Source organism: Phasianus colchicus, chromosome 5 (genome assembly GCF_987193195.1).
Source record: "Phasianus colchicus chromosome 5, bPhaCol1.hap1.1, whole genome shotgun sequence".
In the NCBI taxonomy this organism is placed as follows: Eukaryota; Metazoa; Chordata; class Aves; order Galliformes; family Phasianidae; genus Phasianus; species Phasianus colchicus.
In genome coordinates, this window is record NC_143440.1 from 29,288,803 (window position 1) to 29,313,323 (window position 24,521).

At 45.1% G+C, this 24,521-nt stretch overlaps 1 protein-coding gene across 6 annotated transcripts in view; it reads left to right on the top strand.

Annotated features, from left to right (window-relative positions):
- The window catches only part of ACTN1 (actinin alpha 1), an 80,548-nt gene that overhangs the window by 16,312 nt on the left and 39,715 nt on the right, over positions 1–24,521 (top strand). For all 6 annotated transcript variants that reach the window (XM_031593669.2, XM_031593668.2, XM_090141152.1 and 3 more), the window contains exons 2-3: positions 19,378–19,492; positions 23,906–24,025. In XM_031593669.2, the coding sequence (XP_031449529.1) occupies positions 19,378–19,492; positions 23,906–24,025 (235 nt within the window). The remainder of the gene's footprint in view (positions 1–19,377; positions 19,493–23,905; positions 24,026–24,521) is intronic.

Genomic DNA, 24,521 nt, shown 5'->3' on the forward strand with positions numbered 1-24,521 from the left:
AAGAGGCGTCCCTCATCGTGATGGGTTGTGGTAATCCTATGAGCACTGGTGCCACTAGCTCTGCTTCGGAGTTTTGTTGTTCAGGCTGCTCTGTATGTTTGTTTGTTTTTGTTGTTCTTTAGCAGGAATTCTCATTTCTGCAAGCCACAGTAGCTCACAAACAAAAGTGGAGTTTCTGCTGCCTCACCTACACTCAGCTGACATGTCTTATGGGCTCTCATTGTAGCTTTGTCTCTGTTCACCAGGCAGGGAACTTGGCTGGTGCTGGGGCTGTGACAAGCTTCAGCAACCTCTCTGCTAATAAAGAAATCAGCTGACCCACATCAGGAAGCATGGGTGGGAGTTTAGAGACTGGCTCTGGGAGCTGAGTTCCATGGACATGGACAGGCATCCTTCTCTGTGGGTCTTGGTGTTTTACTGAGTGGGTGCTTCTGGGAGCTTGCTTGGGAACAGACAGCAACTGAGAGAGCAGTTATGGGGAAAACAACCTTATGGTGCTTGTGCATCTGACTGTAGCTGTGATGACACTGGATTCTCAAACTGATGTTCCAGGGATTTGGAAAAAAAAAAATAAAAAATCCCTGTAGCTTAAACTAAGGCACTGTTGAAGGACTTAGAAGGGCTTGGGATGATAAAACCACAAACAGCACTCTAGTCTTGTGGGAACTCCTTTCCTAGCACTGGTTGTAGAGAGCATCTCCTCTACCTTAATGAGTTCAATTTCAGTCTACTGCCAGCACACTGCTTGGATCCACACGCTTTTCCAAATTCGCCACAAATGAGAGCTAAAACTGCCTGGAATTTTGTAATATCTCTGGCTTGAATAAAACCCATGCTACTTAGTGAAGAAGCAGATATGTTTGAAGAAATGCCGTTCAGGAGCTGAAATGTCCATCTCAATGACTGCATGGGTTCAGAACTTCTCATGTCTCTGGGGAGGAAGATCCCATCCTACTGTGAGAGACTGCTGCGGCAGCTTGGGACCCCTGATTTAGAGCAGCACCCCATTTCTTGATGGGCGTCTCCTATTTTTACTTGCAAATAATTTGTGCACCAGAATTGAGGCACCTGCGAGTGTTTCATGCATGACAGAAAACAAGATGAGCCCGTGTCCTGGGAAGTTTCTAGGTGCAATTAGTGGTTGCAGATACTTAAGTGCAAGCTAAAAGCAGTGGGCATCTCTGTGCTTTGTTCTGCCCGATGGACTAGACCATAGGTTGTTTTCTGCAGTTCGGAGCCACAGCTGAGGGTTTCAAGAGCAGTACATGGAAGCTGGGGAGTTTATAGCTAGATAGCATGCAGTTCAGATGAGATCAGTGCTTACTAGAAAGAAAAAAGCTAAGGAAGGATATGGGTTAAAGATATGATTGCATGCTTACTCAGTTTAGGCAAATAGTATGTTCTGATGGTTTGGTGTTTTTCATGCTCCGTTTTATCAGCGCTGTTTTTTGAACCAGTGCAGTTCTGTTATCCGCCCAAAACGACTGTATCTTTGTGAGAGTAGTTCAAAATGCTGTATGTAAGCTTTGGTGAAAAAAACAGCCCATCCTTTGAACGGTTTCATTTCTGTATATGGCAGAAAGGCAGCTCCCCACACTGCCCTCAAAGCTGTCTATGGCAGTTCACCCCAGTAGTTAATGTGCAACCACTATGTCCACAGAGAGTCTAGATTTAAACAATTATTTCTGTACCTTGACAATGTCTTTTTCAAGAGCAGCAAGGGAGGGGCAGGAAAAGGGTGATTTACTTTGTATTACCTTAAAAAGGCAAACAAACCAACTGTAAGCCACGTAGTATAGATCTGACCTTCACCTAAGTCAAACTCTACATAAAATCTGCCATGGATGTATGGAACATCGTTCCATCATTCTGCTCTTTCCTGCTGAACTGTAAAGCAGAAGTAAATTGAACATCTCGGATGATTTAAGGAGTTTGCTTACAAAAATGCTTTGTTCTCACTCCCTCGTTGTGCAGGCTCAGGACCTTGCTGTGCTCATGTGCAGGCGAGCACAGAGCAGAGCTGTTATTCCACTGTCTGTAATTATTTTTCATGCCACTTCTTCACCTTTCCTGGCAGCCTTACTTATAGGATATTGCTTTGCCTTAAAGAGGTGAATTGATGCGGCTCTTCACAGTTTTGTCCCTGTTCCTTTTGAGTTAATTCAGGATCCAGTTAGACATTTGAGTAGTTCATATTCAATAAATCCTTGGAATTTTATCACCAGTGTCTTGTTTGTCATTGTTACTCATCTGTATGATTAAATCTAGTTCTTCACAGCTAGGCTCTACAAACAGGAATGTGTTTTCACCTTACTGATTGTTCTATTTTTTTCTAATAATTAAATTATACTTGGCATGAAATGTAGGTAATGCCCTGCTCTGCAATGGAGGCCTTTTTATGCCTTCATTTTCTCTCTCTAATTTAGCTAGTTTATAATCCAGGAGAGAACATCCCTCTCGCCATAAATATGGCTGTTTACTTTTGAAGTGTCGACGACGATATGATTCAACAAAGTAGGGAAAACAAGCAACAAAGAGAGGTGCTGTCTGTACGCTGGCTGCTATGGGAGCGGCAGGATGAGGAAGGCAAAGAGCTTTGCTCCTTATTAGGTATCGGAGAGCGCTCACCGCAGAGCTGAGCAGGAAGCCAGCTTCATTGGTTCCGTTGCTTGCTGAACAGCGAGTTATCAAAAATAAATAAGTTTGTGTTTGACTTCAGGGTGAGGTGTTTTCAAGAAGAGATGAAACGAAGTAGCAATTTAATGCAACTGTACATAAAAAAGTGTGTGCCAGCATTACTGCATCTTCCAAGAATGGCATACTCCATTAAATTGCTAGTGGTTTGCTTATGAATTGCCAAGGGCAGCTGATGTTCAACAGTGCTAGGAGGCTAAGGCAACTTCCTGAAATATAACCAAAGCAGCTGTGGGCTTTGATAGTAGCAGGGAAGGGGAACAGCGTGTATGATGTATGAATCCAGTGTCATTTTAATGGTTAGCTGTGACCAATGACAGATAAGCACTTAAAGCATTTATAAATAAGATGGTGTTGATGAATGCCCGTGCCTGATGCAGCCAGATCAGCTGTGCTATTGGAAATAAAGTTGGTGATGCTGCAGGGTCCCGTGGTCTCAAGAGGCTGCACCCCTGGGATGACCTCCCCTACTGTCCTCTGCTGTGAAACCTCCATGTTGGAGGGGACCTGCAGGGATCATCAAGCCCAAGGACCTGTAGGACCTTAGAAGCCTCACTGGCATGTGGATTTCCATTACTCTTCTTGGAAAGAAGGCAAGGCCTGTGATGGGATGGATGCTGATTCCAGTCACTGCACCCATTTCCTCTGGGACGGCTGCTGGGTTGCTCTTGGCATCACAACTAGGTTCTTGGGGGGACTTTGTTCGTGTTGGCCAAGCTGAGTGCAGTTTTTACAAGCTAATTGCAGTTCTTTGTCATACAGGAGGTGGGAATTTAAGCTTCTGTGTTGACTCTACCACATCAGTTGTCAGAAGACAAAGAGCTGGAGTAGGGTATACCTGAAGGACAGGAAAACTTTCCTAGTGCTCACACCTGGTGTGAACAAAGACTGAATCTGGAGGTGGAGCAGCTGAGGCTCAGGCACCTGCTTCTTGCTGCACCTCAGTGGGACGGCAGTGTTCAGCCACCAGGCAGGGTGCAGACATTTTTGGGGGGTTTTTTTTGGAGCCTACCTTGTAGTTAAAGCATGAAAAACCCGTTGGGAAGCATCATTACCCAGTGTGCAATTTACATGGCTGCTTGTGTGCTTCTGCTGGGCTGAGATGTATGACTGCGTGAGGCAGCATCTATCCTTTACAGAGCCTGGCTGAGCAGGTTGCTCTGTATCTATCCCCTTGTGTTTGCATTTGGAGCAATGATTTGCTCCACAGCTTCACCTGCAGGACTTCCTTTGTGCCAGGGAAATGGCAGAGAAGTCAGGAGGGCTCTGCACAGCAGCTGCAAAACCTGGTCTCAGGCTCTGAGGCTTTGTGAGGATGTGTCCTTCCTGAGGTGGTCACAGCATGGGGAGGGCTTCTAAGCCCAGAAGAGTGGGACAGAGATGAAGAGAAGCGTGCAGGCCCTTTAAGAAGGAATTGGCAAAAGAAGAGCTCAGTATTTAAATTTAGTGCAGACGAAGAGGGAAAAAAATTCCCTGCAGCATCTGGTTTATATTAGTATTCTCTGCTTCGGTGGAGGATGTGTTTACTGTGAAGCTCTTGTGTGTGTAGTGGGGGGGGGGGGGGGGGGGCTGCCCATGATGGTTGTTCTTAGAGGACATTGAGCCCCTGCCATGGCTTGCAGCTCCCATGCCTCCTCCTGGGCTCCTGAACCAGCCCTGTTGGTGCCTGGGTGTGCTGGGGTGTTTGAGCACAGCTGTCTACCAGGGCTCTGCAACAGCACTCACTGTGCTGGCTGCTTCCCATCTTGCTCAGCCCAGGAATGGAGGCAAATAGTCCCTTGGTTATGAGTGCATGCAGACATACGAGCGGTGGCTGCCTACAGAGGCTGTAAAGCTGCTGATGTGTCTGCATGCTGGCTGCTGCTGTGCTTTGATGAGGGCCGGTCATTTCTGCCTCGGGCTGAAAAGTTCCTGTTCAGCATGGGAGGTGGGGAGAGCTTTAAGATCACTGGGTTTTAGCTGCGGTGAAATTTTTCTTCTCTGTGCTTTCTTTTTTGAAGCATGGTCTGTGGTCTCCCTCTTGAGACTGACAGGAAACCCAAATGTAGCAGTTGATGTGAGACGTGTTGGGAGGGAGGAGAGGTCTGTACAGGTCTGTGCAACCTGCATAGATGCTCCCTGCATCCTCTCCCCCCGTAGCCTGCATATCTCACAGAGCATTACCTGGTGGCTGGCAGCCCCTCTGGTGGTGTGTTCTGAGCAGGTATGGTTGTTGGAGTCAGCAGTGAGCACCTGGGCTCCACTTAGCACTGACGTTAAAAATTGTCATATCTTATTGAATAGTCTTATAAAAGCATTGTGAGAGTTCATCATATTTGAGGATGAAATAAATGCATATTTTTAGACCTAGAACCATTGAAAAAATAATTCCTAGGCCACAGTGATCATTTCAGTATCTGGTTATTTGAAACTTTAGGAAATAGATGTCATATGCAGAAGGAAGAGGAATGGAAAATTTTGGATTTATGTTCCATGTACAATGTAGATTTTGGTATGGCTGTTCTCTCCAGCTGCTGCTGGACGAAAGCCTGTTGCCACCACCGCAAGACTGAGATTAAAGCTCATAGCAGAAATAAACTATTCCCCTAGCTATTTTTGCAATTTCCCTCATCTAAGAACAAACAAAAGTGGTCTCCACCTCTCCTTTTCCCTCCCCCTGTCTCAGGGCAAGTTAGCAGCAGTTTCCCTTTTCCAATTTTCATAATCTCTTCTCTTGATTATTTACCTTTGCTGCTGTTTAATCCTTGCATAACTCCATTCAAATCAATGCCCCTCAACCACCAGTCATCCATTATAGCTAAAAGCATCTCCCTCCAGGTGAGTCAGAAGTTAAGCCCTGCCTCTCTGTCATCCTCTCCCAGCTACTGCCTTTCGTTTCTTCCCAGTGATGGCCTGCTGGCAGGGTGTAGAAAATAACTACGTTTCTGAACCACGTGCTGGTGGCAAAACCAGCAAAGCCATGCCTCTTTCTCATGATGATGGTTTAGGAAAATCTCTGGCACCTAGGGGTGTTCTCAGCCAGTTTGATTTGAGGCACTGATCCTCCCCACGTGGTTACTGCAAAGGGCCTGTTCTTCTTGAAATGCTAGGGAAACGTTCTTTGACCAAAAATGGATATATGTTCAATTTCAGAATTACAGCTTTTCAATGAAAAATGTTTTCCATGGGGGGAAAAGTCAGCCCTTGGTATTTGTTTGTTTTCAAAAGACAGGTTCTGGAAATCCCAAATATTTTGGCCAGTTTCCTTGCCCTGCTACAAAATGCATCCAGGTGTGCACCTAAGTAGTTCAGATGTACTTATGGAGTGGTTTCCAAGCCAATTGAGTCTCCCACAAAGGTTGCCAGACCTGTGCTGCATACCATCATCCTTGGTGGAAGAAGCCTCTAAGCAAGAGTTCCTGTGTAGTGAAAGAAAGTGGGAGCACAGTGTGCCAGAGCTACTTCTGCCAAAGCAACATCCTGCAGCTCATGAGAAAGTATTCCTCTTACCTGCTGAAAACAGGCTTTTTTTCTGTACAGCATGAAAAATGTCTCTGATTAACTCTAGCCAATATCTCAAATTATCAGAGCTGCGCTGAAATTGGATGGCAGTGCTATTTAGTTGGAACATAGTGAGGAAAGTAGTTAGAGATAAAGTGGAGCTACAGAAAGGAAGAGACAATCCTAATTATTTCAAGGTGATACAGAAGTGCTTAACTAAGTTCACTTTAACTTGTGGTTCTGAGAAGGATTTTACTGAATGCCATGGGTTTCTCATTTTCCCATCCTTCTCTCTTTCCCACGTAATATTTGCCTTAATGCATAGCACCTTGAGAGATTCAGTGCTGCTAATAGGAATCATCTTAATGCTCTTCTAGCCTAGGCTGATTAAAAATAGTTAAGACTTTATCTCTGAGGCTCATTCATTTTTCTGGCTGAAAATACCTGATTTTTCTCGAAGATCTCTCTTCTCTTCCAGTGTTCTGGCCTCTTGAAAACTCCTCCTTAGAGTAAGAAAATGTGATTATGTTTTTTTCATCCCTTAACGTGGAGCACAGAGCTTTATAAACTGCTAGCATTTCATACCCAGTACGATGCCTCCTTCTCTGGCCTGCTGAAGAATGCACCTTTTGTACCCATGGCCTTTCCTATAAATGGCAAGGCTCTGGGTATGTGTGGCGCACAGGGAAGAAAAATGTGTGCTGGCATTCAGCATCCAGTTTACATCATCTGTGTGCTCTTGTGGTGAGCTCCTTGCCCTCATCTCCTAGAAGTGAGCAAATGCAGGAATGTGAATGTATCGTGGTTAGGGTGTAAATCACTCCCCATCCCCTGCCACCAGCACTGCTGCTGCTCTGGCCTGCAGGGTAGCCAGGCTGGTGCTGGGCCCTGCTTGCTGAGTTAATGCCCAGCAGAGTGCAGCAGGCACCACTACGACGTTTGGGCTTCTTGCACCTTCTGTGGGGCAACTGAGGACCAGGGTCTGATGTTTGTAGAAGGCCCTGGGCTGAGGACATACCAAGTCCTCACCGGCTTAAGGGAGCTCTGCTTGCTGGAGCTGCCCTTCTCCCTCTCCCCTCCCCTCCTCCTTTGTTCCCTGGAGAATGCTGTTTGAGGCCTCTGGCACTTTGAGGTGGAAAAGAAAAAGCAGCAAATGGTTCCCGAGGGGCTGAACTGGCAGGTAGCTGTGTTTGGCTTCCAGTGCTTTCAGCAGTGTGTTTTCCCCGATGTTCCTATAGGTTTTCCTGTCATCAGGACAGTGAAAATCATGTTGCTTGGTTTATAAAGATAGTGCCAATTCTTCCTGTTAGTAAAATGTTAGTAAATGTCAGCATTTAAATAACTCCTGGCTCCTTTGGGCTGGGCTGGAGTCCCCAACTTGTTGTTCTGCCTTTGCTCTGCAGAGCAGGGCCTGGTTCAACCCCTGATGTGAGTGTAAATGTTCTCCTTGGTAGCCCTTGGGCTGGATGCAGGAGGTTTGTTATGCACTTCCTAGGTCTCACCTAGGACAACTGCTGAAATGGTCCTGCTCTATGTGTCTTTAAGCAGCATTTCCTTTTCTACTTTTTCATAAAAGTTTTGGAAAAAAAAAGTAGACTGTAAAACCATAGCAGAAACTTAGGAAGAATAATGGTGTCTGGTTTTCTAATAACTCAGAGCTACTGTGCTACCAAGAACTGCAAATGCAATTGTTAATGGTTCAGCTTGAATAAAGCATCCAAGGATTAAAAAAAAAAATCCTTCAATGGTTCTCCTTCCCTTTTAATCCTTGATATAAATTCAACATCTGATTTCTTTTAAAGAGATCTTTTTTCTTTGATAAACTACACAAACAGCTTTGAGACACACAAAATAATTGAAGTCAGAATTTATTAAAAAAAAAAAAAAGATTTTCATCATCAGTTCAAGAAAACTAAGAAAGATGCATCCCCTTAAAGCCAGGTTATCTCCTGCTTTGCTTCTTAGGCTGGAGTCCTGGTGGCTGTGGGGAAGGCAAAAGAGCATGAGACTGAGCACAGAGCATCCTGAGGACAAATGCTGTGCTGGCCTCAACCAGGTGTTGTGCTGGGGAAGCCAGCCCTGCCTTCATCTACTAATACAGTTGCTGCTGTCTCAGGATGTCTGAAACACTGAACCACAGCAGCCTGGAACAAAGCTCCTGCTGTAATTATTCCCCTATCATAGTTTTTAATCTTTCACTTCCTCTTTGTGGTAGCAGTGGTAGTGTGAAGACGGTTGGACTAGATGATCTTATAGGTCATTTCCAACCTTGTGATTCTATGATTCTTTTTCATGCTCCTGCTTTAAGCTCTCCATCCTGGTCTGAGCACAAATGCTGAGAAGACCTGGCCTGACCTCCTCTGCCTCCTTGCTCCACTGCAGTTCCTGTCCCGCTGTGTATTCTGATACAGCTCCTGCTTCACACAGTGCTGGCCCAGCCTGACTTCCCTCAGTGCTCTCTGTGTTCTCCTGGCTCAGGTACCCAGACACCTCTGTACCAGTTTGTATGGTGATGTCCACGTGTACCTGCAGGGGCTTGATGCACATCCGAAAGCACAATTCGGCACATCCAGGGTGTATGTGCTGCATGAGGATACGAGATTCCAGTGCCTGCAGTGTGTGCAGAGGTAAGGTGGTAGAAACTTGTGCTGTCACGCAGGAGCCCTAGGGCCCATGAAGACTAATTAGACCACTCCTTGCTCTGTGATGCTCACTGAGGAGCAGCTTGCTACTCACTGCTAGTGTAGACAGTTTAAATCCTGTTTTATCCATGCTCTTAGATGACACGTTCATGCCTCAACAGGGCATGTATCTTAAGATCCCAGAAAAGACCATCTTCATAATCTTACCATCCACAGTAGCTTTAGCGCTTTTGGTATCCAATTAAGTCACGATGCAATTCAAATTTGAATATGACCATTACCTTAATAAATGCCTCTTCCCAGAATGTAGAGTACACAGACACTCATATGTTTGGATTTGTCTTGTTCTTGGCTGTTTCAGTTGTGACTTAAGTACTTAGCACAGAAAAACACTCTAGAACCTACGGCTGTGCAAATGCATGCACTCACCTAGGAGTTGCAGCCTGTGAGGAGACGTGCCCAAGGTTGGCTCCCAGTAGTTCAATGAGGCTTTGATTGTCCTCACAGTGCTTGTGTGTACACTGCTGGAGGCCTGTGGGTTGAGTGAGCTCTAGTAAGGACTTGCTCCTTGTGCATCCAGAGCTGTGGAACTCAGCACCATCTTGATTCTTAGAGGCAACAGCTGTAAGAAGTGACAGTTGCTGCTGCTTTGTGTGTGCAAATGATAGAGCTCATTTACCTAGGGGTGTGCAAAGAAGCAATTCCTCCTGTTCACAGAGTCTATTGGAGTTAAAATTGCCCATTGTTCACTTCCTCAGGGGTGGAAAGTGGGGGTTCCAGCTCAGAATCCTCAGTGCTCAGTTTTGCATTTTTCTTTTTAAAAGACATTTAAAGCTCAGGGAGATAGAGATGAGACTTTTTTTTTGTAGTGTCTTTATGTAAATATCTAAAATCTAATCTACACCCAGATCAGTTAAAATCTTTCATCCAGTAATAGCTGTGACATTCCCTTCTCTGGCCTGACATTTCATTTCCCTCCAGAACGGCTGATGGATCTCCATTAAAACTCCCACATGGACTTGCAGTTATATTATGTCTAAATAGCTGCAGCATCCTTTTCCCAACCTCGATGAAGCAATCCAGTCACAGTCACACTCATCCCAACAGACGCAGCAGATAATTTTCATAACCCATCACTTACAGTCATGTTCTTCGGTTCACATCTCTCCTGTAGCTCTATTTTCCTCACCTCAATAAACCTGAGGTGCCTGTCTTTGCTTTCTAGACCCTGTGTTGCCTCTCCCACTCTCGGTTGTCTGTGCTGGGATCTCTCACATCTATCAGCCTGATACCAGGTACTATTTGCTGCAGCCTGCTCATTACACCTTCTTGCAAATATTTTATTACTCTTGTTTGCCTTGCCTCTCACTGAGAATGAACCTGCTAGAAACAGCTAAAGTTTTGCAGTTTTGTTTTTTCCCTTCCAGTTAGGCTGCCAGCACCAATGACATGGACCAAGTGAGAGCAAATTGCATTGTGGCAGGAGGTTGTAGCTTTTGAGCAAGATGGAAGCATCAAAACATAACCACTGTGGGGAAACCAGTCCCAGGGTCTTGCATAGGAGCCTGCTGTTCAGATGCAGTTACACAGCTTGTGATTATAGATACGTGAATTATTTGTGGCTCTTTTCACAGAAGGACAGTTGGGAATGCTGTAATTTAGCTCACTGTCTTCTTTGGATTAAATCTCTTTTGTCATGATCCTGGCAAAGAGCTTGACGAGCGGTAAGTTGTGGGTGTGCTGAGCCCTCTGCCAAGCACCCTGGCTGATGTTGTCTCGTGCTGAGTTGTGCTGTGTCTGCTCTTATATCTGAGTCTTATACAGAAAGTGCTTTGGAGCACAAAGCAGCTTTTCACTATGAGTCTTTGTATCCCTGAGTACAGGAAGGTCACTGCCCATGGTAATATGGGTGCATCAGTGTCATCTTGACTCAGGCGCAATTTTCTTAGATTTTCAGTAATCCCATCTGAAGCGAGTGCAGAATTTTTTTTCAAAAAGAGAACAATTGCAGGTGTTTTTTCAAAAGGAGAATCCTCTGGAGTTGGCAGCTGTGTTCCACAGCTGTGAATGAGGTGAGACCCCAGAGTGACAGCACGTTTTGTCAGACAGAGAGGTTATGACCAAGGGGACAGGTTGAAGCAAAGGTGATGGTGTCTGCGTGGATGGTAGTGTTGAAAGGTGTGGAAGCGGAAGACTCAGTTGGGCGCTAGTCTAGGTCAGTTTTTTGTCATGCATTTTAGCCAAATGTTTGGATCACCAGCGATAGAGATTGAAGCTCAAATATGTGCCATTGGGAGCTCTGGGAATACAACTATCATTTCTGATTCCTTGCTCTTCATCAGGGAGCTCAGGCTTCACTTCAGATATCTCTTTGGAGTCCATTTCTCACTGGAAACGATGTAGATTTCATTAGCCAGGATGCTCACCACCACCAGTTAGAAAACCAGATAGTTTCAAGTTTCTTCTTCCCTCTAGTGCAGCAGTCACTGACATTCTGCAGACCAAAAACCAGCTGCTTGTGCTAATTTTGCAGCATCTGTACAGAGCAGCGGGCAAATACATTAAGTTGTTTCAATTAACCCACCTGTTTACTTAGCTCTGTATTTAGAAAGTCTGGATAGATGAAGCTGTGAATTCCTCTTCCTGCCTTCCCTTTCATCAGCAAAGTAAACAGCCAAGGAAGAGCCCCGGAAAAGGGAACACCTGGGAGCCCTCCCACCGAGCAGCTGCCCTGGGCAGCAGTGGGCCGGCTGGCAGCGTGGGGCAGTCCCACAGTCTGAGCCTGGGCTGCACGAGGCCTTCCTAAAGCCCCAAGTCAGAAATTGCCATAAGCCAGTGTACACACGGGCTGCCCTGGAGAGAGATGCCTCTTCATGCTGACAGCATGTTTCCTCATGCCGCAGGTGTGAAGCAAGCCCTGACAGCTCTTTTCTTTTGGCAGCTCAGTTTTCAGCCAGATCAGCTCCCTGCACTGCTGGCTTTTTGGGCTTCATAGAAACTTCGTATAACCCTTTGCTTTTCCCCCAGCCTGTCCCTGGCGCAGCCTGAGTGACACCCCATCCACTGAAATCAATGTAGGGCCAGAGTGAAGTACCTGAGAAACTTTGTGTGGTGACATTTACAGTGTCGGCCTGCCATCGGGTGTAAAGCTGCTCGGGCATGTGTTCATCCCAGTGCTCTGGCCCAGCTCCATGCCGGGTGGCTGCAGTTCAGCCTCCCTGGGCTGAACAGCCTTGTTTGCAGTGGTTTGCTGCCACTTTCCAGTCCATAAATAGTTGCATCCCAGTGCTCAGTAAAATGATTTCTTTCCGTTTATCCCCCAAATGCTATAAAGGATTTGGGAAGCTCAGCATATAAAGTGCAGAGACCAGCTCTGTTTAATTTTTGTTATGAGAGATCTTGAAGCAAGTTGACGTTTACGAGCTGATTTCTTAGGAGACAGAAGAACATAATGAAGAGACTTGCTGGTCTGAGCTTCATCTGTAACTGTAAAAGACCATACTACTGGCTAGTTGATCTCATTGTGCTGGTTTCTGCATGGTTTTTGCATGTCTGAAGAATTCTTGTAACTTCCTAGGTATTTGTGCTCCCTGGTAACTCTGGGATAAAGAGTGCTTGTGCTTTACTGCTCCAAAATGCCAGCTGAGTCATTGATTTAATGTCCAGGAGCTTTCAAATGGCAGAAACAAATGCCTGAAATGGTGCGGCTCCATAGCAGAAGTGGAGTTAAAGGCTCTGGAGGAACAAATGTAGAGAAGAACAAATATTTACCCTGTGATGGAAGGGAAGTGCACTGGATTGAGATCTCTGCTCTCATCACTTTAGCTTGTTCTTAGCTAATAAAAGGATTGCTGTGACTTGAGGGCAGTTAATACCATGCCAGAGGAAAGGCAGCATGGTAGGTGCTCTGTTTGTGGTTTGTTGTTTTTTTCCTTCCTCTGTTCCACGGGAGGGAAGAAAGACTCTGAGCTCCGTTCGCCTGAGCGTAAATGAAAAACTCCCACGCTGACTATTTCCTTAAGCTTCTTGTAAGTGATTTGCTGATTCACTGCCATTGTCCAAAAGGATGGACTGATTATCAGGAGGGTTTTATTTTCCCTGTGCTCCTGTTCCTAAGTCTTCTGGACCAGGAGAGATTTGATGGTGAGCATTACGTTCCCCATGGGAATCTAGGCTGGCTCATGTGGATGCAGTCAGGACTGGGCTCTTCCTGCCCTAGTGTTCTCATCCTGAGCTGCAGAGCTGGGTTTTGGGAAACTGCTTAAGCAGTGTGTGAGCTTCGAAGCAGTGACTGAGTTCTATCCTTCCAAGTTCAGGAACTGTTCCCTGGAGTTGGAAGATGCAAGTAATTCCTGAGGCAGTCACCAAATGGTTCTTTAGGTACTAGTAACATGCTGTACAATGTAATGATACCTCCCCTTTTCAGTACATAGTATTTCAGGAGCAGTGTGAGCTGCATTTTGTCTTTCATCCACACTTGGAACTCAACAGCTGCAATTAGACCAAAACAGGACATTATCCCTGATGCATGTGGTACTAAACTTCTTTTGTGGAGGCGGTGAAATAAGGCTGAATTTCTGTAAGGATTTTTTTCTGAATACCCATTTTCTTCCCTAAGAAAATGGGCTAACCCCATTGGAAAGTAAAGTTCTCTGTTGTGCAGCATTAGTCTCATTGACCATCAGATCTGTAATTCTGTAGGTCAGCTTCTGACAGTGGAGCCCTTGAACACAAATCAGGCTCTTTAAATCACCTGAAGAATTGACTCAGAGTTAACGCTGAAAGGATTTATCAAATGCCATTCTTCTTTCAGGAGTTTTTGGGTGGCATTAAATGTAGAGTAATGTGCAGAGAAGCCAAGGCTATGTTTGAGGTTGGAATATGAAATTGGATAGTATGGCCAAACAAAAGATTCAGATTCAAACAAGAAGCCCTTTGGGAACCACCCAGAGTTGCAATGAGGTTTGTGTAGAACATCTCCAATCCCTAGAGCTTCTCTGCTGGCAGATCACAGACAGTGGTTTTGGTGTACCCAAAGCCATGGGGAGACCACCAGCAGTTCCTTAGGTGTGAAAGGGTGGCTGGGAGAAAGGAGCACCAGAAGCACCACGAGAGAGAAACCATGTGATGCTCTGGGTTAATGTTAGTGATGGATTGATGCTGAGCACGGGGGAACTTGGGCTGGGAAGTTGGGATTTGCTCCCTGACCCCTCAATCCAAACAGTTCCCATTAATGAGCTCTCTCACCTGTCTGGTCGAGGAGGAGATAGAGGTTGAGGTGCTGTGGGTTAGGATCATCTTCTTCAGTGTGGTGTGTTCAGCTCCCAGGCTACTAGGGTGGAAGGGAGCCCATTGTGGAGCAGCTGGAACTGCTTAATAGTAATTCCAGGGCTTAAAGAAACCTTGTGTGCAGCAGTTTTCTGCCCGGTCTTAAAAAACGGTTAGTCGTTATTGGGTGAGTGCCTCAATCCTTGTTCCAGACAATTTCATTCAAATGAAATCCTTGCAGCATGTAGAATGCATTGCAAGAACAAGCAGCTTTATCTAAGTGGCACTGTCCTGTATGGTGCCATGTTGTGCAGGCACTGCAGTGATGCTGCCTTCAGACCAGACAGCAAATACTGCTGCGGCTGCGCCTGTGGAAGCCCAGGTGTGCTTGTCTGGATGCAGGCCATGAGAGGAAAAGCACTTGCAGCTGCTTGAATTGATTTTGTTTTCCAGCTGTGCATGATGTATTGTGTGAGTATCCTACTTTTCTTTCTAGTGTTCTAAAAGGGAATCTTCCTGTCATTTCCCTTGCAACACTAGAGGAAAGCGTGGACCTGTACTCGCAGCTTACAGCCTGTTCAAGACCTTGCTATGCAGGTACACGTGCAGTAGTGTAAAAGTGTGCTCCTTGGTTACTGTTTGCGTGCCAGTAGCACCATTCCCCCCCTTCAAAGAAGCCAGAGCTTTGTGGGCACGTTGCAACAGCAGAACTGGATTGAAATACTTGCCCAAAACTCATCCCCCAACATAAGTACAAGGAAGTAGGATCTCTTGGTGGCTGAGCTCTGCCTCTGTTGGAGCATGGTCCTGGCATGCCAGTGAAGCAGTACTCCAACATATTCTTTTTTTGGTTGCCTAAGCCAAACCTCATTGCTGTCAGAGGGGAGGCAAACAGCACTCACCGCTTAAGATCAATTATAGCTTCTCTGGGGCTGCCATTCAAAAACAACAGGCTCTTGGCTGCTTTGGGAAGTTTACACTCATCCGTGGACTGCGTGGAAGAGGGATTTAGCAAGGAGAGAAGTGAAAAGCATCTGGAAAGGTCAGATAAAGCTGGAATGTCACTGTCACAGCCACACAGAGATAAAACTGACCATTTGTTATTTTTTTTACTGTCATTTATGTAGTTGTGGTAGCTTTGACATTTACATTGCTAAAATTGCTCTGAGGCTGAAGTGCCTTATGGCTGTTTTCTTGCAGCAAAGAGCTCGCTATAGCTACTCTCAGCAAAAGCTGTCTCTGAACTTAAAATGCTGGCTTGCTGTCTTGCTTCCCCAAGTTGCAGGAATATTGTGTGAGCCACTCAGGTACCAGAAAGGTACAAATTGTAACTTTAGATGGGAGCAGGGGGAGGCAGAGAGCAGCAGTGATAAGTGCATGTGTGCACACATACTTCTTCCTAGGGCATTCCTTCATTGTGAGCACTGAACGAGAAACGGGGATCTGCTGTGTCCAGTCTATGGAAAGGTCCAGGGGCCAAGAAACACAGCTCTGTCTGCACCTCTGCTAAGGTTACCATAGGAAATGTATGGTGTGAAATTCACATGAAGAAAATCTACATGGCAGCATCTTCTCATGCTGTTATTAGGTAAAAGTAGTTTTCCATTTCTGTGAAATTTTCCTAAATCACAAGGTTAACAGAGTATTTGTTTTCTCTTCCTTGGGACAGAGAACCTGAGGTAAGCATGAAGATAATTCCAAGCTTCTGCACCTGCAGACAGTGAGGAAAAATGTCTGATGCTTAGAGCAGTGGTGTGACTTCATGGCTACAGAGGTGATGCCTGTGCTCAGCACTGCAGTTTTGCCCTCGCTCCTGGAGACAGGCAGCACAGGGGCTCAGCAGCTCAGCCGATCGCTGCCACTGTGACTAAGGGTGTGGGGAGGAGGGGATCTGGTGCTAGGAGGTGGATGGGGCGAGTGGGTGGTTTCAGTAAGTTTCCCAGAATAACAAAAAGTATCTTGTGCAGTTGCATGAAGCCAAGTCAGTAAAAATGACTCCAAACAAGACTGCCAGGATTGCAAGACTCAGTGGACAGCAGAAATTTCAGCTCTTCCTTCTCCTACTCCCCCCTCCAACTTCTCTAGCACATTTCTTCAGCCTTCTTTCTGCTGTCTGTCACATTTCCTTCCAATCTATTTGGAAATAAGATATTTTATTCCTGAGCAGTGTGTGCAGCAGATGTAGTGTAAAGCAGTTTCCTGCTTACTCTGTTTTGACAGATGTTGCTGAGGGTTGGTCTGCAAAGAGTACTCTGTGAATCCCATAGCTATAAATGCCCATTCTTATTAAAAGCATTCATAATCCGGCTTGCTTGTAAAATGGCCTAATGCATCCATGTAGAGCTGCTGTTTCCATATATTGTTGTGCTGTTTGTGGTGATAGGGAGTTTACATATGACCTGAAGGGATACCACATGAAATGGTGGAGGTGGCTCCAGCAGTACAGTTAAGGGGCTGGCTCTGTTTTTCCACCAAGGTTCAGGGGACTCTTGCACCAGTAAAAATCATCTTAGTTATGTGGTCATCATGCCAAACTTTATAACAATGCAAAGTTTGGAAGGTCTGTGGTTTGGTTTCCATGTGTTTCTTGGCAACATAGAGCCTGTCACCCCCTTCTTCAAAATGTGCAAAAAGAGGCCCAGTTACGCTGGGCGTAGCCATGATTTAGAGCAGAGATTTCTGATCTGCTTTAGGCTGATAGATAAGAAAACCGTCTTCAGGGAAGACATACAAGTGCTGTCTGGTGGCCTGTGAAGTAGATCTTAGACTTCCTCCTTGCTTCAATACAAATTTGTGTTGTGAACTAGGGCCAGTCACTAGCTGTAGGTATCTTTCTCAAATGAGGGGGAAGTGTATGGGCATCCATGACTTTCCTGACATAACTTGCTCTCGTATTTTGATACTGTATTTGGTAGAGCATTTGAAAACATCTGTGCTCTCATTTGCCCCTCTGGGGGAGTGAAGGAGCCTGGCTGCAAACATGAGCCAAGTAAATGAGCCTCTTCTCACATAAGACAGTGCAGGTAGTAGAATGAAGAAAGTAGTACCGAAAGGATGTATTTCGGGATGCAGAGTCTATTCACAAGTAAAGCCACTCTTCTTCTGATAACAACAAACAAACCACGCTTCTGCTTCTCAGGGGAATAACAATAAAAAGCAATAAAAGGTACTTAATGACTTACTCTATTTTGAAACTTCCAAATCTGGAAGGAAACCAGACCATCTTGAAAATGGAGATCCCAGACTTTCACAATACGTGTTATCCATCCAAAGAGCTGTTGCCATGAAAATATTTACAGCTGCACTGTTTTCCTGCCCCGTCCCAGAGCCCCAACAGAGAGCAAGGCCAGAACACAACAATGTAAAGCCCAGCAGCTGCTAAGTCATGCTTCTTCCTAGGAAACATTCTGCTCTACACTATTTGCAGTGGTGTAAGCATGAATGCAAGCAGGTTAACACAGGAAGCCCACCCTCTAGAAAAATAAGAAAAGCGTTGATGCTCTTTGCCATTTGGGGTGGTCTTTATTTTGAATTCCAGCACATGGTGTAAGCAGGGTGAAGGTAAGCAGGGTGAAGTATTCCTGAATTTTTGGCGTGCCATGCTTCAGTGTCAGCAGGGTCCTTCCTGTTGCAGTTGTGCAACAGCCTAAGATGGCATGAGTGCTGTGGTCTGCTCTACCCTCCATTTTTGCCCAATTTCCTCTTGCAAAGTCTTGCAAGTCTCTGTTCCATACACTAGCTCAGCAGGAGACTTGGCATATCGGGGAAAGCAAGCAGTTCTTCACCGGGTCAGTGAGTTGAGTTGGCTCTGGAAGCACTTCTTAAGAGAGAGAGGGAAGACCTCCTTTTCTGCGGTAGGACTGAGATTTTGGAGCTGCTTAAGTTTTGAGTAACCTCACCCTTCTATTAAAGGAGTGATTGAAGGGTTATCCATCTGTACAAAGGAAAAGGTTTGCTTGGTGTCCTGTTCAAACACTGTGAAGCTCATTCATTAGTACTTAGACAAACTTGTCTGCCCTTGTTCTTTTGTTTCAAACTCCTGCATCTCCAATTTGGGCTCTTTCATTCCTCTGGTTGAGGCTATGTCACGCTGAGAGTGTTTTATATTTGACCGTCCAATGATAGCACTGGCTTTTCTCTTACAGACTTGCTTTTGCACTTTTGAGATGACTTCTATTCTCATGTCAATTACAAATTTAAACCCCGACTTGCATCTCATAACTGACGAGCTCGTCTTGTCCCTGGGCAGTGTCCATGTGCCCATTGCTCAGAACAAACGCTGACAGAGCACATCCACAGAAAATGTGTGCTGTCATCACTTGTGGCAAAGTTCATTTTTCTCATATGAGAGATTCTCTTATTCTGACCACTTGAGGTCAGAAGGCATTACCCAGAAGGGTGTTATCTGGCCTGAAAGTCACTGACTGTGTTGTAATTTGGACTTCAGGCCCTGCTCCACTTCAAACACATTACTGCCATGGTCCCGCATCATATCACTGATTATGGAGTGGCTGTGATCCCTCTGCCAGAGGCAGTCAAGCAGTGGGAGTCTGGGGCTGTGCTAGACAGTAGCATAGGTAATGCTTACTGTTAGCCTTTGGAGGGCCTGTGTTCCTATTGAGATGGGTGGTTCAGAAGGCATTTGCTTCTCCACGTTGTTGCAGCTGTAGGGGGCATGTGAACAGGCAGGCAGGAGAGAGGCTCTGCTCAGCAGTGGGTTATGGGAACAGCAGCAGCAGGACCGATGCTACTGGGATGTGGTTTCTGCAGTTGAGTTCTCTGCTGCTCAGTGCCCCTCTGCGGTTGCAGACTTTAGTATTGGAATAGACTGGAGACAGAAAAAAAAACCAACATTGTTTTTAATGCACCAACCTAGAGACAAAGAGATCTGGAATATTGTTTTCCTTTTTCTTTCATGCTGTGTTAACATGTGTCACTTAACAGCTCTGGAGTTCCTAATAATGTGAACCTTTATCATACCTTAGAAGTTTCAATGTGATGTAAACCAACCACAAAGTTTAGAGGCCCTTCCAGAAGATCAGGCACCCTGGAGCCATGAAGTGACCACATCTATCAGACTTCTTTTGCCTAAGAGCACCCTGCAACTCCTTTGGGTATATATATAGTAACATTTGTGCTCTGCAAGACAAAAAAAAGATAATAATCTAACTGGTGTTTCATTCTGTATCACAGTACCCCTAGCAGCACTTCTTCAGTACTGAACTGCTGTTTGGCTTCTGGGAAGATTACTGACTGCTCTTTTTTTTTTTTTTTCTTCTTTCCTGTGTTTTAGACATTTACAGCATGGTGTAATTCTCACCTCCGCAAGGCTGGGACACAGATTGAGAACATAGAGGAAGATTTCAGGGATGGTCTTAAACTCATGTTACTTCTGGAAGTCATTTCAGGTGAGAGAGGTTGTGTGTGGTGCTCTCAAGTGTCCTTAGCACCTCTGTTCTGACATCTGTCTTCCCCTTTTCTTGTAGAACAGGGACAGCAAGGGCTCTAATGCTGTAGATTTTGCTGGAACAAGAACAGCTGCTTTCTGATTCAGAACAAATGCTCTCTAACGAATATCTTGTCTCCAGCAGTGACCATGAATGTGCTTTTGGAATGTGTTCCAAGCCTCATGGCCTGTGCAGGCTGCCCATTACATTCCTGCTTCTGCCTCTCGGCTTTCCTCCACTCGCCAGGAATGCACAGCCTCTTGTGAAGGCTCAGGCAACGTCTCTCACTCCTTGGCAGAGCTGATGAAGCAGCTCTGGAAAGAGTGTGGGAATGCTACACTGGCAAATCATACCAAAGCCACATGATAGTGGGAATAGGATGGAAGTTGTTGAAAGAGGAAAGTTAGACCAGTAAATCTTCTGTGTCATTCAGTTTCAGCTGTGACTGAAATTTTTCCATTCTAGTTTCAATCTGAGCTCAGTGCTCAGGCCTTCAGGAAAAAAAAAAAAAAACGAAAAACTAATGCAAAACAAAATCCCAGAAAACTATCTGAAATAAAAACAGTGACCAAATTAGGGCAGATTTGTTTTAACTCCCTATCACAAATGTCCCACTATTGGACAGATATCTCCCTGAACAAGGATTATTTGTATACACAGTAATTCCTACTGATGTACTGATGAAATAAATACCTTAAAATACTGTGGGAGGCATCATGGGGGATAAGAGTGTGAAACTGGGGCTGTGTGCTCACAGACTTTCTCCTGATGGCTTTCAGTCAGTAAATGCAACCCTATGACTCGCACCCTTGAGCTTCTTGGTGTGTTTTGCAGTAAAATTGCTGTGAGAGGGGCACTCAGACTACCTTCCCTCTGCTGCCCCTTTTTTTCTAACCTTCTCCATCTCCTGCAAAGATGCTGTCAGTGTATATACTCTTGAGAATGTATGGATATAAGATAATACCTTTGAGCTTTTGCCCATGCCAGTAGTTTGGAGGGATCAAAGTTCAGAGCATTGCTCCTGCAGTGTCTGTGAGAAGCTAGCAGGCAGAGTCCTACTTTTCTGTGCTTTATTTTTTTGCAGAACTATTCCTTTCTAGAGGAGGGGCTGCAACCAGGAAGCTGGGACAGATGGGCCCTAATGGCTTTGGTTCTGAATGCTGAGAAGGAAGACAGGGAAAGGGAACATGAATGGAGGATGGTGGATGAGTAAAGCAGGCTGGCTGCTAACACAGTAGATCTCATGCCTCACACAGCTTAATATCCTCTCCTCATCTCCCACCACTCTAGTGCTGTTGTCCTGATGGGAGCCCACTCACAAGTGTAACCAGCAGGCAAAGGCATGGGGAGCTGCTCTAGACCTTGGGATACAGAGCATCCTTCCTACTCTTCTCCTGGAGCCTCTTTGCAGCAGCTGGCCCTACCTCTGACCTTCATCTTGGGAGTTGCCTGAGTGGAATGAGTTCCCTCCTCATGCCTTTCCTGCTGCGAGGGCTCGCCTGGATGCTCCTGCCATGGCTCCTGCTGATGGCTGCCAAATGGGAGCGGCTCTGGATGGCTCTTAGCCTTCTGGTTCAGGCTCTGGCTTTCCCCTCAACTCTTGGCTCTCCACACACCTTCCTTTTCCCATGTTTTGGAGAACTGTGGAGCTGCTGACAGGAATTTGGCATTGCTGTGCTACTCCTTTTCGCTAAGCCAGCTTAGCCATGGGCAGAGCAAGAGCCAGAGGAGGCTTCAGCCATGGGAGCATGGAGCCAGGCCGGCCAAGAGCTGCACAGAGCCAAGTGCTACCTGCTCCTCGGCAGCAGGGAGAGCAGCACTGCAGATCACGCCCTGTTGGCCCTGTGCTAGGAAGTAACAGGTGGGCCCCACAGAAATTGCCTGGTATGATACACTTTCATTTTTCACTGTGTGTGTTTCCTTTCCCTGACAAAGCCATTTTAAAAATACCACGAGACTCAAAAAGGCTGAGCCTGTGTTTACTACTTGAAAATAAAGTTATAAGGCTTTTTTTTTTTCCACCAAACAGAAGGGAGAACTAACTGAATTTTTTCCTAAAAAAATTTGCTGTAAACAATGTCTATGCCAAACTTCCTTGCATTATTTGGCTTTTAATGAACAGCCTTGAGGCTAATACATGAGAACTGGAGAATGGAAGTGTGTAGGCCATTTCCATTGTCTGAGCTGGGAGAAGTGCTAAGAAATAGAGCAGTAATGCAAACAGCTGAAAGTACAACATATTTCTAGCAGGCTTCCGTTTTTAATCGTCTGCTTCATTAATACTGCATGGCATGGAACCATATGAAGCTTTGCCTTGAAAATCTAAATTTGTAATAAAGTTCAGGACTGAAGGCAATAGCCATTGGGTTTGGGGACTTTCTAAGTTGACCAAAAATTATTCTAAGACAAATATGCTACTGCACTGTTTTGGAGAGGGAGACTGCAGTTTTGCTAACACTGCTGACTTCTCTTGGACCCTCATGTGGTCAGAGGGAGAGATTTTGCCCTCCCCAGCCCCAGGCTGAGCAACTTGGTACCCTCCCTTTGTGGGCAATGCACATTATGCAGCCACAAGGTGAATGGGATCAGCTTGCTGTTCCAGCTGAAACCCAACCTCCTTCATTTTTCTGTTTTGCAGTCACATCAGTTAAAGAAAACAGTTATTTTTTAGCTGACTCGAACCATTTGTTGATGTTTGGCAGCATAAATCAGCTTCAGTCTTTTCTGAAACTACATTTGTAAAAATGACATTGTGAAGCTGTCACAAAAAGTGCTTCCACTTCAGTTTACAATGACTGACATTATCCAGATGGAAAAAGAAAGCAACGCACCATGACGTGTACTTGATGGTCCATTAAAGTGAAGGAGATTTTTTTAATCCTAAGAAGGAGCTAGTACTGTAAATACATCTTTTTACTTAAATTATGTCATTTTGAAAGTGAATCTGGTTTTATCCTTAAGCCTGACACCAGCCTACAGTAATAAAGGATTTTCTTTTCCAGACTTCTTTCTTTTCAAGGACATTGCTGTGGTGATAATCTGTTTTTCTCCCTTGTAGTTTCTTCACTACTTTGTTAGGAAACAAGCCATCCACTTTAATATGAAAAAAAAAGAGCTCAAAAAATACTTTTCTTTCTCACCCGTAAACCTCCAATAAAGCTTCTGAGTCAGCTCACGTTGATTTAAATATTCATGCTCAGGATATAGCAGGAGGCTCTTGGAATTGGATCTGAGTCATTACTTGCCTGAACTTGCCCATTTGATCTCTTTTTAATTATTCCATACCTTCTTTTTCAGAATGCAAAACCTTGCATTTTGTTTGTTTGTTGTATTCTGAAGCCTTGATCTGAAACCTGAGCTGCTTTGTTTGATTTCTGGTTATGTGGGTCACATATAGGTGCCTCCTGATGTCCTGTCTATATTTCCTGTAGAGATTCCACTGAAAAGCCCACTTGTCTGTGCTTTAATTTGCCTGCCCTCAGTATTAGGTTAGCATGAGCAAAAGCAGGCCATGAGAGCAGTTGCAGGCAGCCAATCAAGAAGGGCACAACTTCACTTCATGCAGCTCTTTTAAATAAAGAAGGTCAAGAAAGTGCTTTTCCAAGTTTTCCAGCATAGTTCCAGTAAAGATCTGGTGTGTGCTCTGAGATTCACTCTGTTATCCCAGAGCTACGCTGCTTCTTTCTCTGCCTCATTGTAAGCATTTAAAATGCATACTGTTGTGTACGAAAGCATGACAAAGAGTTAGAAATACATTGAATGCATTTAGTGGAAAGGAATAGAGGTGATGGTCCTTATAAAGCTGCTCACTGCAGAACTGATTTTTATTTCCTAGTAGGTGCATTTATGACCACTTGGTGCAAAGACTAGAGAGATGTAAGGTCTGTATCCTGGCTGGGGAGAAGAAAGCGAGGCATAAACTCATCCTAGTATTTGACAGTAGGGAATTCTGAGGAAAAGAGATTTGATTTATAAACTGCATGTTGTTATCACTGGACATGAGCTGCTCACTTGTCTTCATGAGGAGGAGAAGTTAACTTCCTTTCCAGGCACCACTATCTGTGGTTAATGGTGCAGAGGTTAATTTTTCAATGCTGGGCTTGGTGTGGTTTTGAAAGATTTCTATAACACTTTGACACCTCTGACACAATCCTCCAGTGGAAAGGATTTAGTGTTGACAAGTCCTTAATTATGAATTTATCTGGAATCTGCTTCTTCCTGGGGGTGCTTAGCAGTAATGTAAAAAAAAGATGCAGGGAAGTCTACCCTGTGCCCTTCTGAGCAGTAGGTGGCACCAGGATGGGAAAACATCCATAAGAGAGGAGAGGCTTCAGAGTTGTTTTCTAATATTTTTTTTTTCTCTTTTCTTCTTAGGTGAACGTTTGGCTAAGCCTGAGAGAGGCAAAATGCGAGTGCACAAAATATCCAACGTGAACAAGGCCTTGGATTTCATTGCCAGCAAAGGAGTCAAACTAGTATCAATTGGAGCAGAAGGTAAAGAAGCCAGCTAATTTGTGTGGGTCCAAGCTGTGCCCAGAGAGCTCTATGCTCTACCATGTTCTTGTAAAATGAACCATGGCAGTAGAAAAGGACATGTTGGATCTTTGGTAGGTTGCAACCGGCTGCGAAACTTAATTCCCTCCTGGCCTTTTTTGGTCTTTTTTTTCCTTCTTTTCTCCTGGTTCTCACGACTCATGGAAAACAGCTTTCATCAGGATGTTTTTTTCTCAATTGAAATAGAGCAGCTGCTTATACTTAGCTTGTTGCAGAGCTGCTGGGAAAGATCCCCTTTTGCTGTAGGGCATCTCATAGGTCAAAGCTAAGGCCAGTCACCAACACAGGTAAAGGATCCCAGAAACTTCAGCTGTTAGCGTGTCCAGGCTTTTTCTTGTGCATTCTAGAAATGTGAGTGCTATGGCTGGAAGCCTGTGTACTGTTGTGCAGAGGTCACTGTGGGCAGCACTGGGGATGCCCTCAGAATAAACTTGCA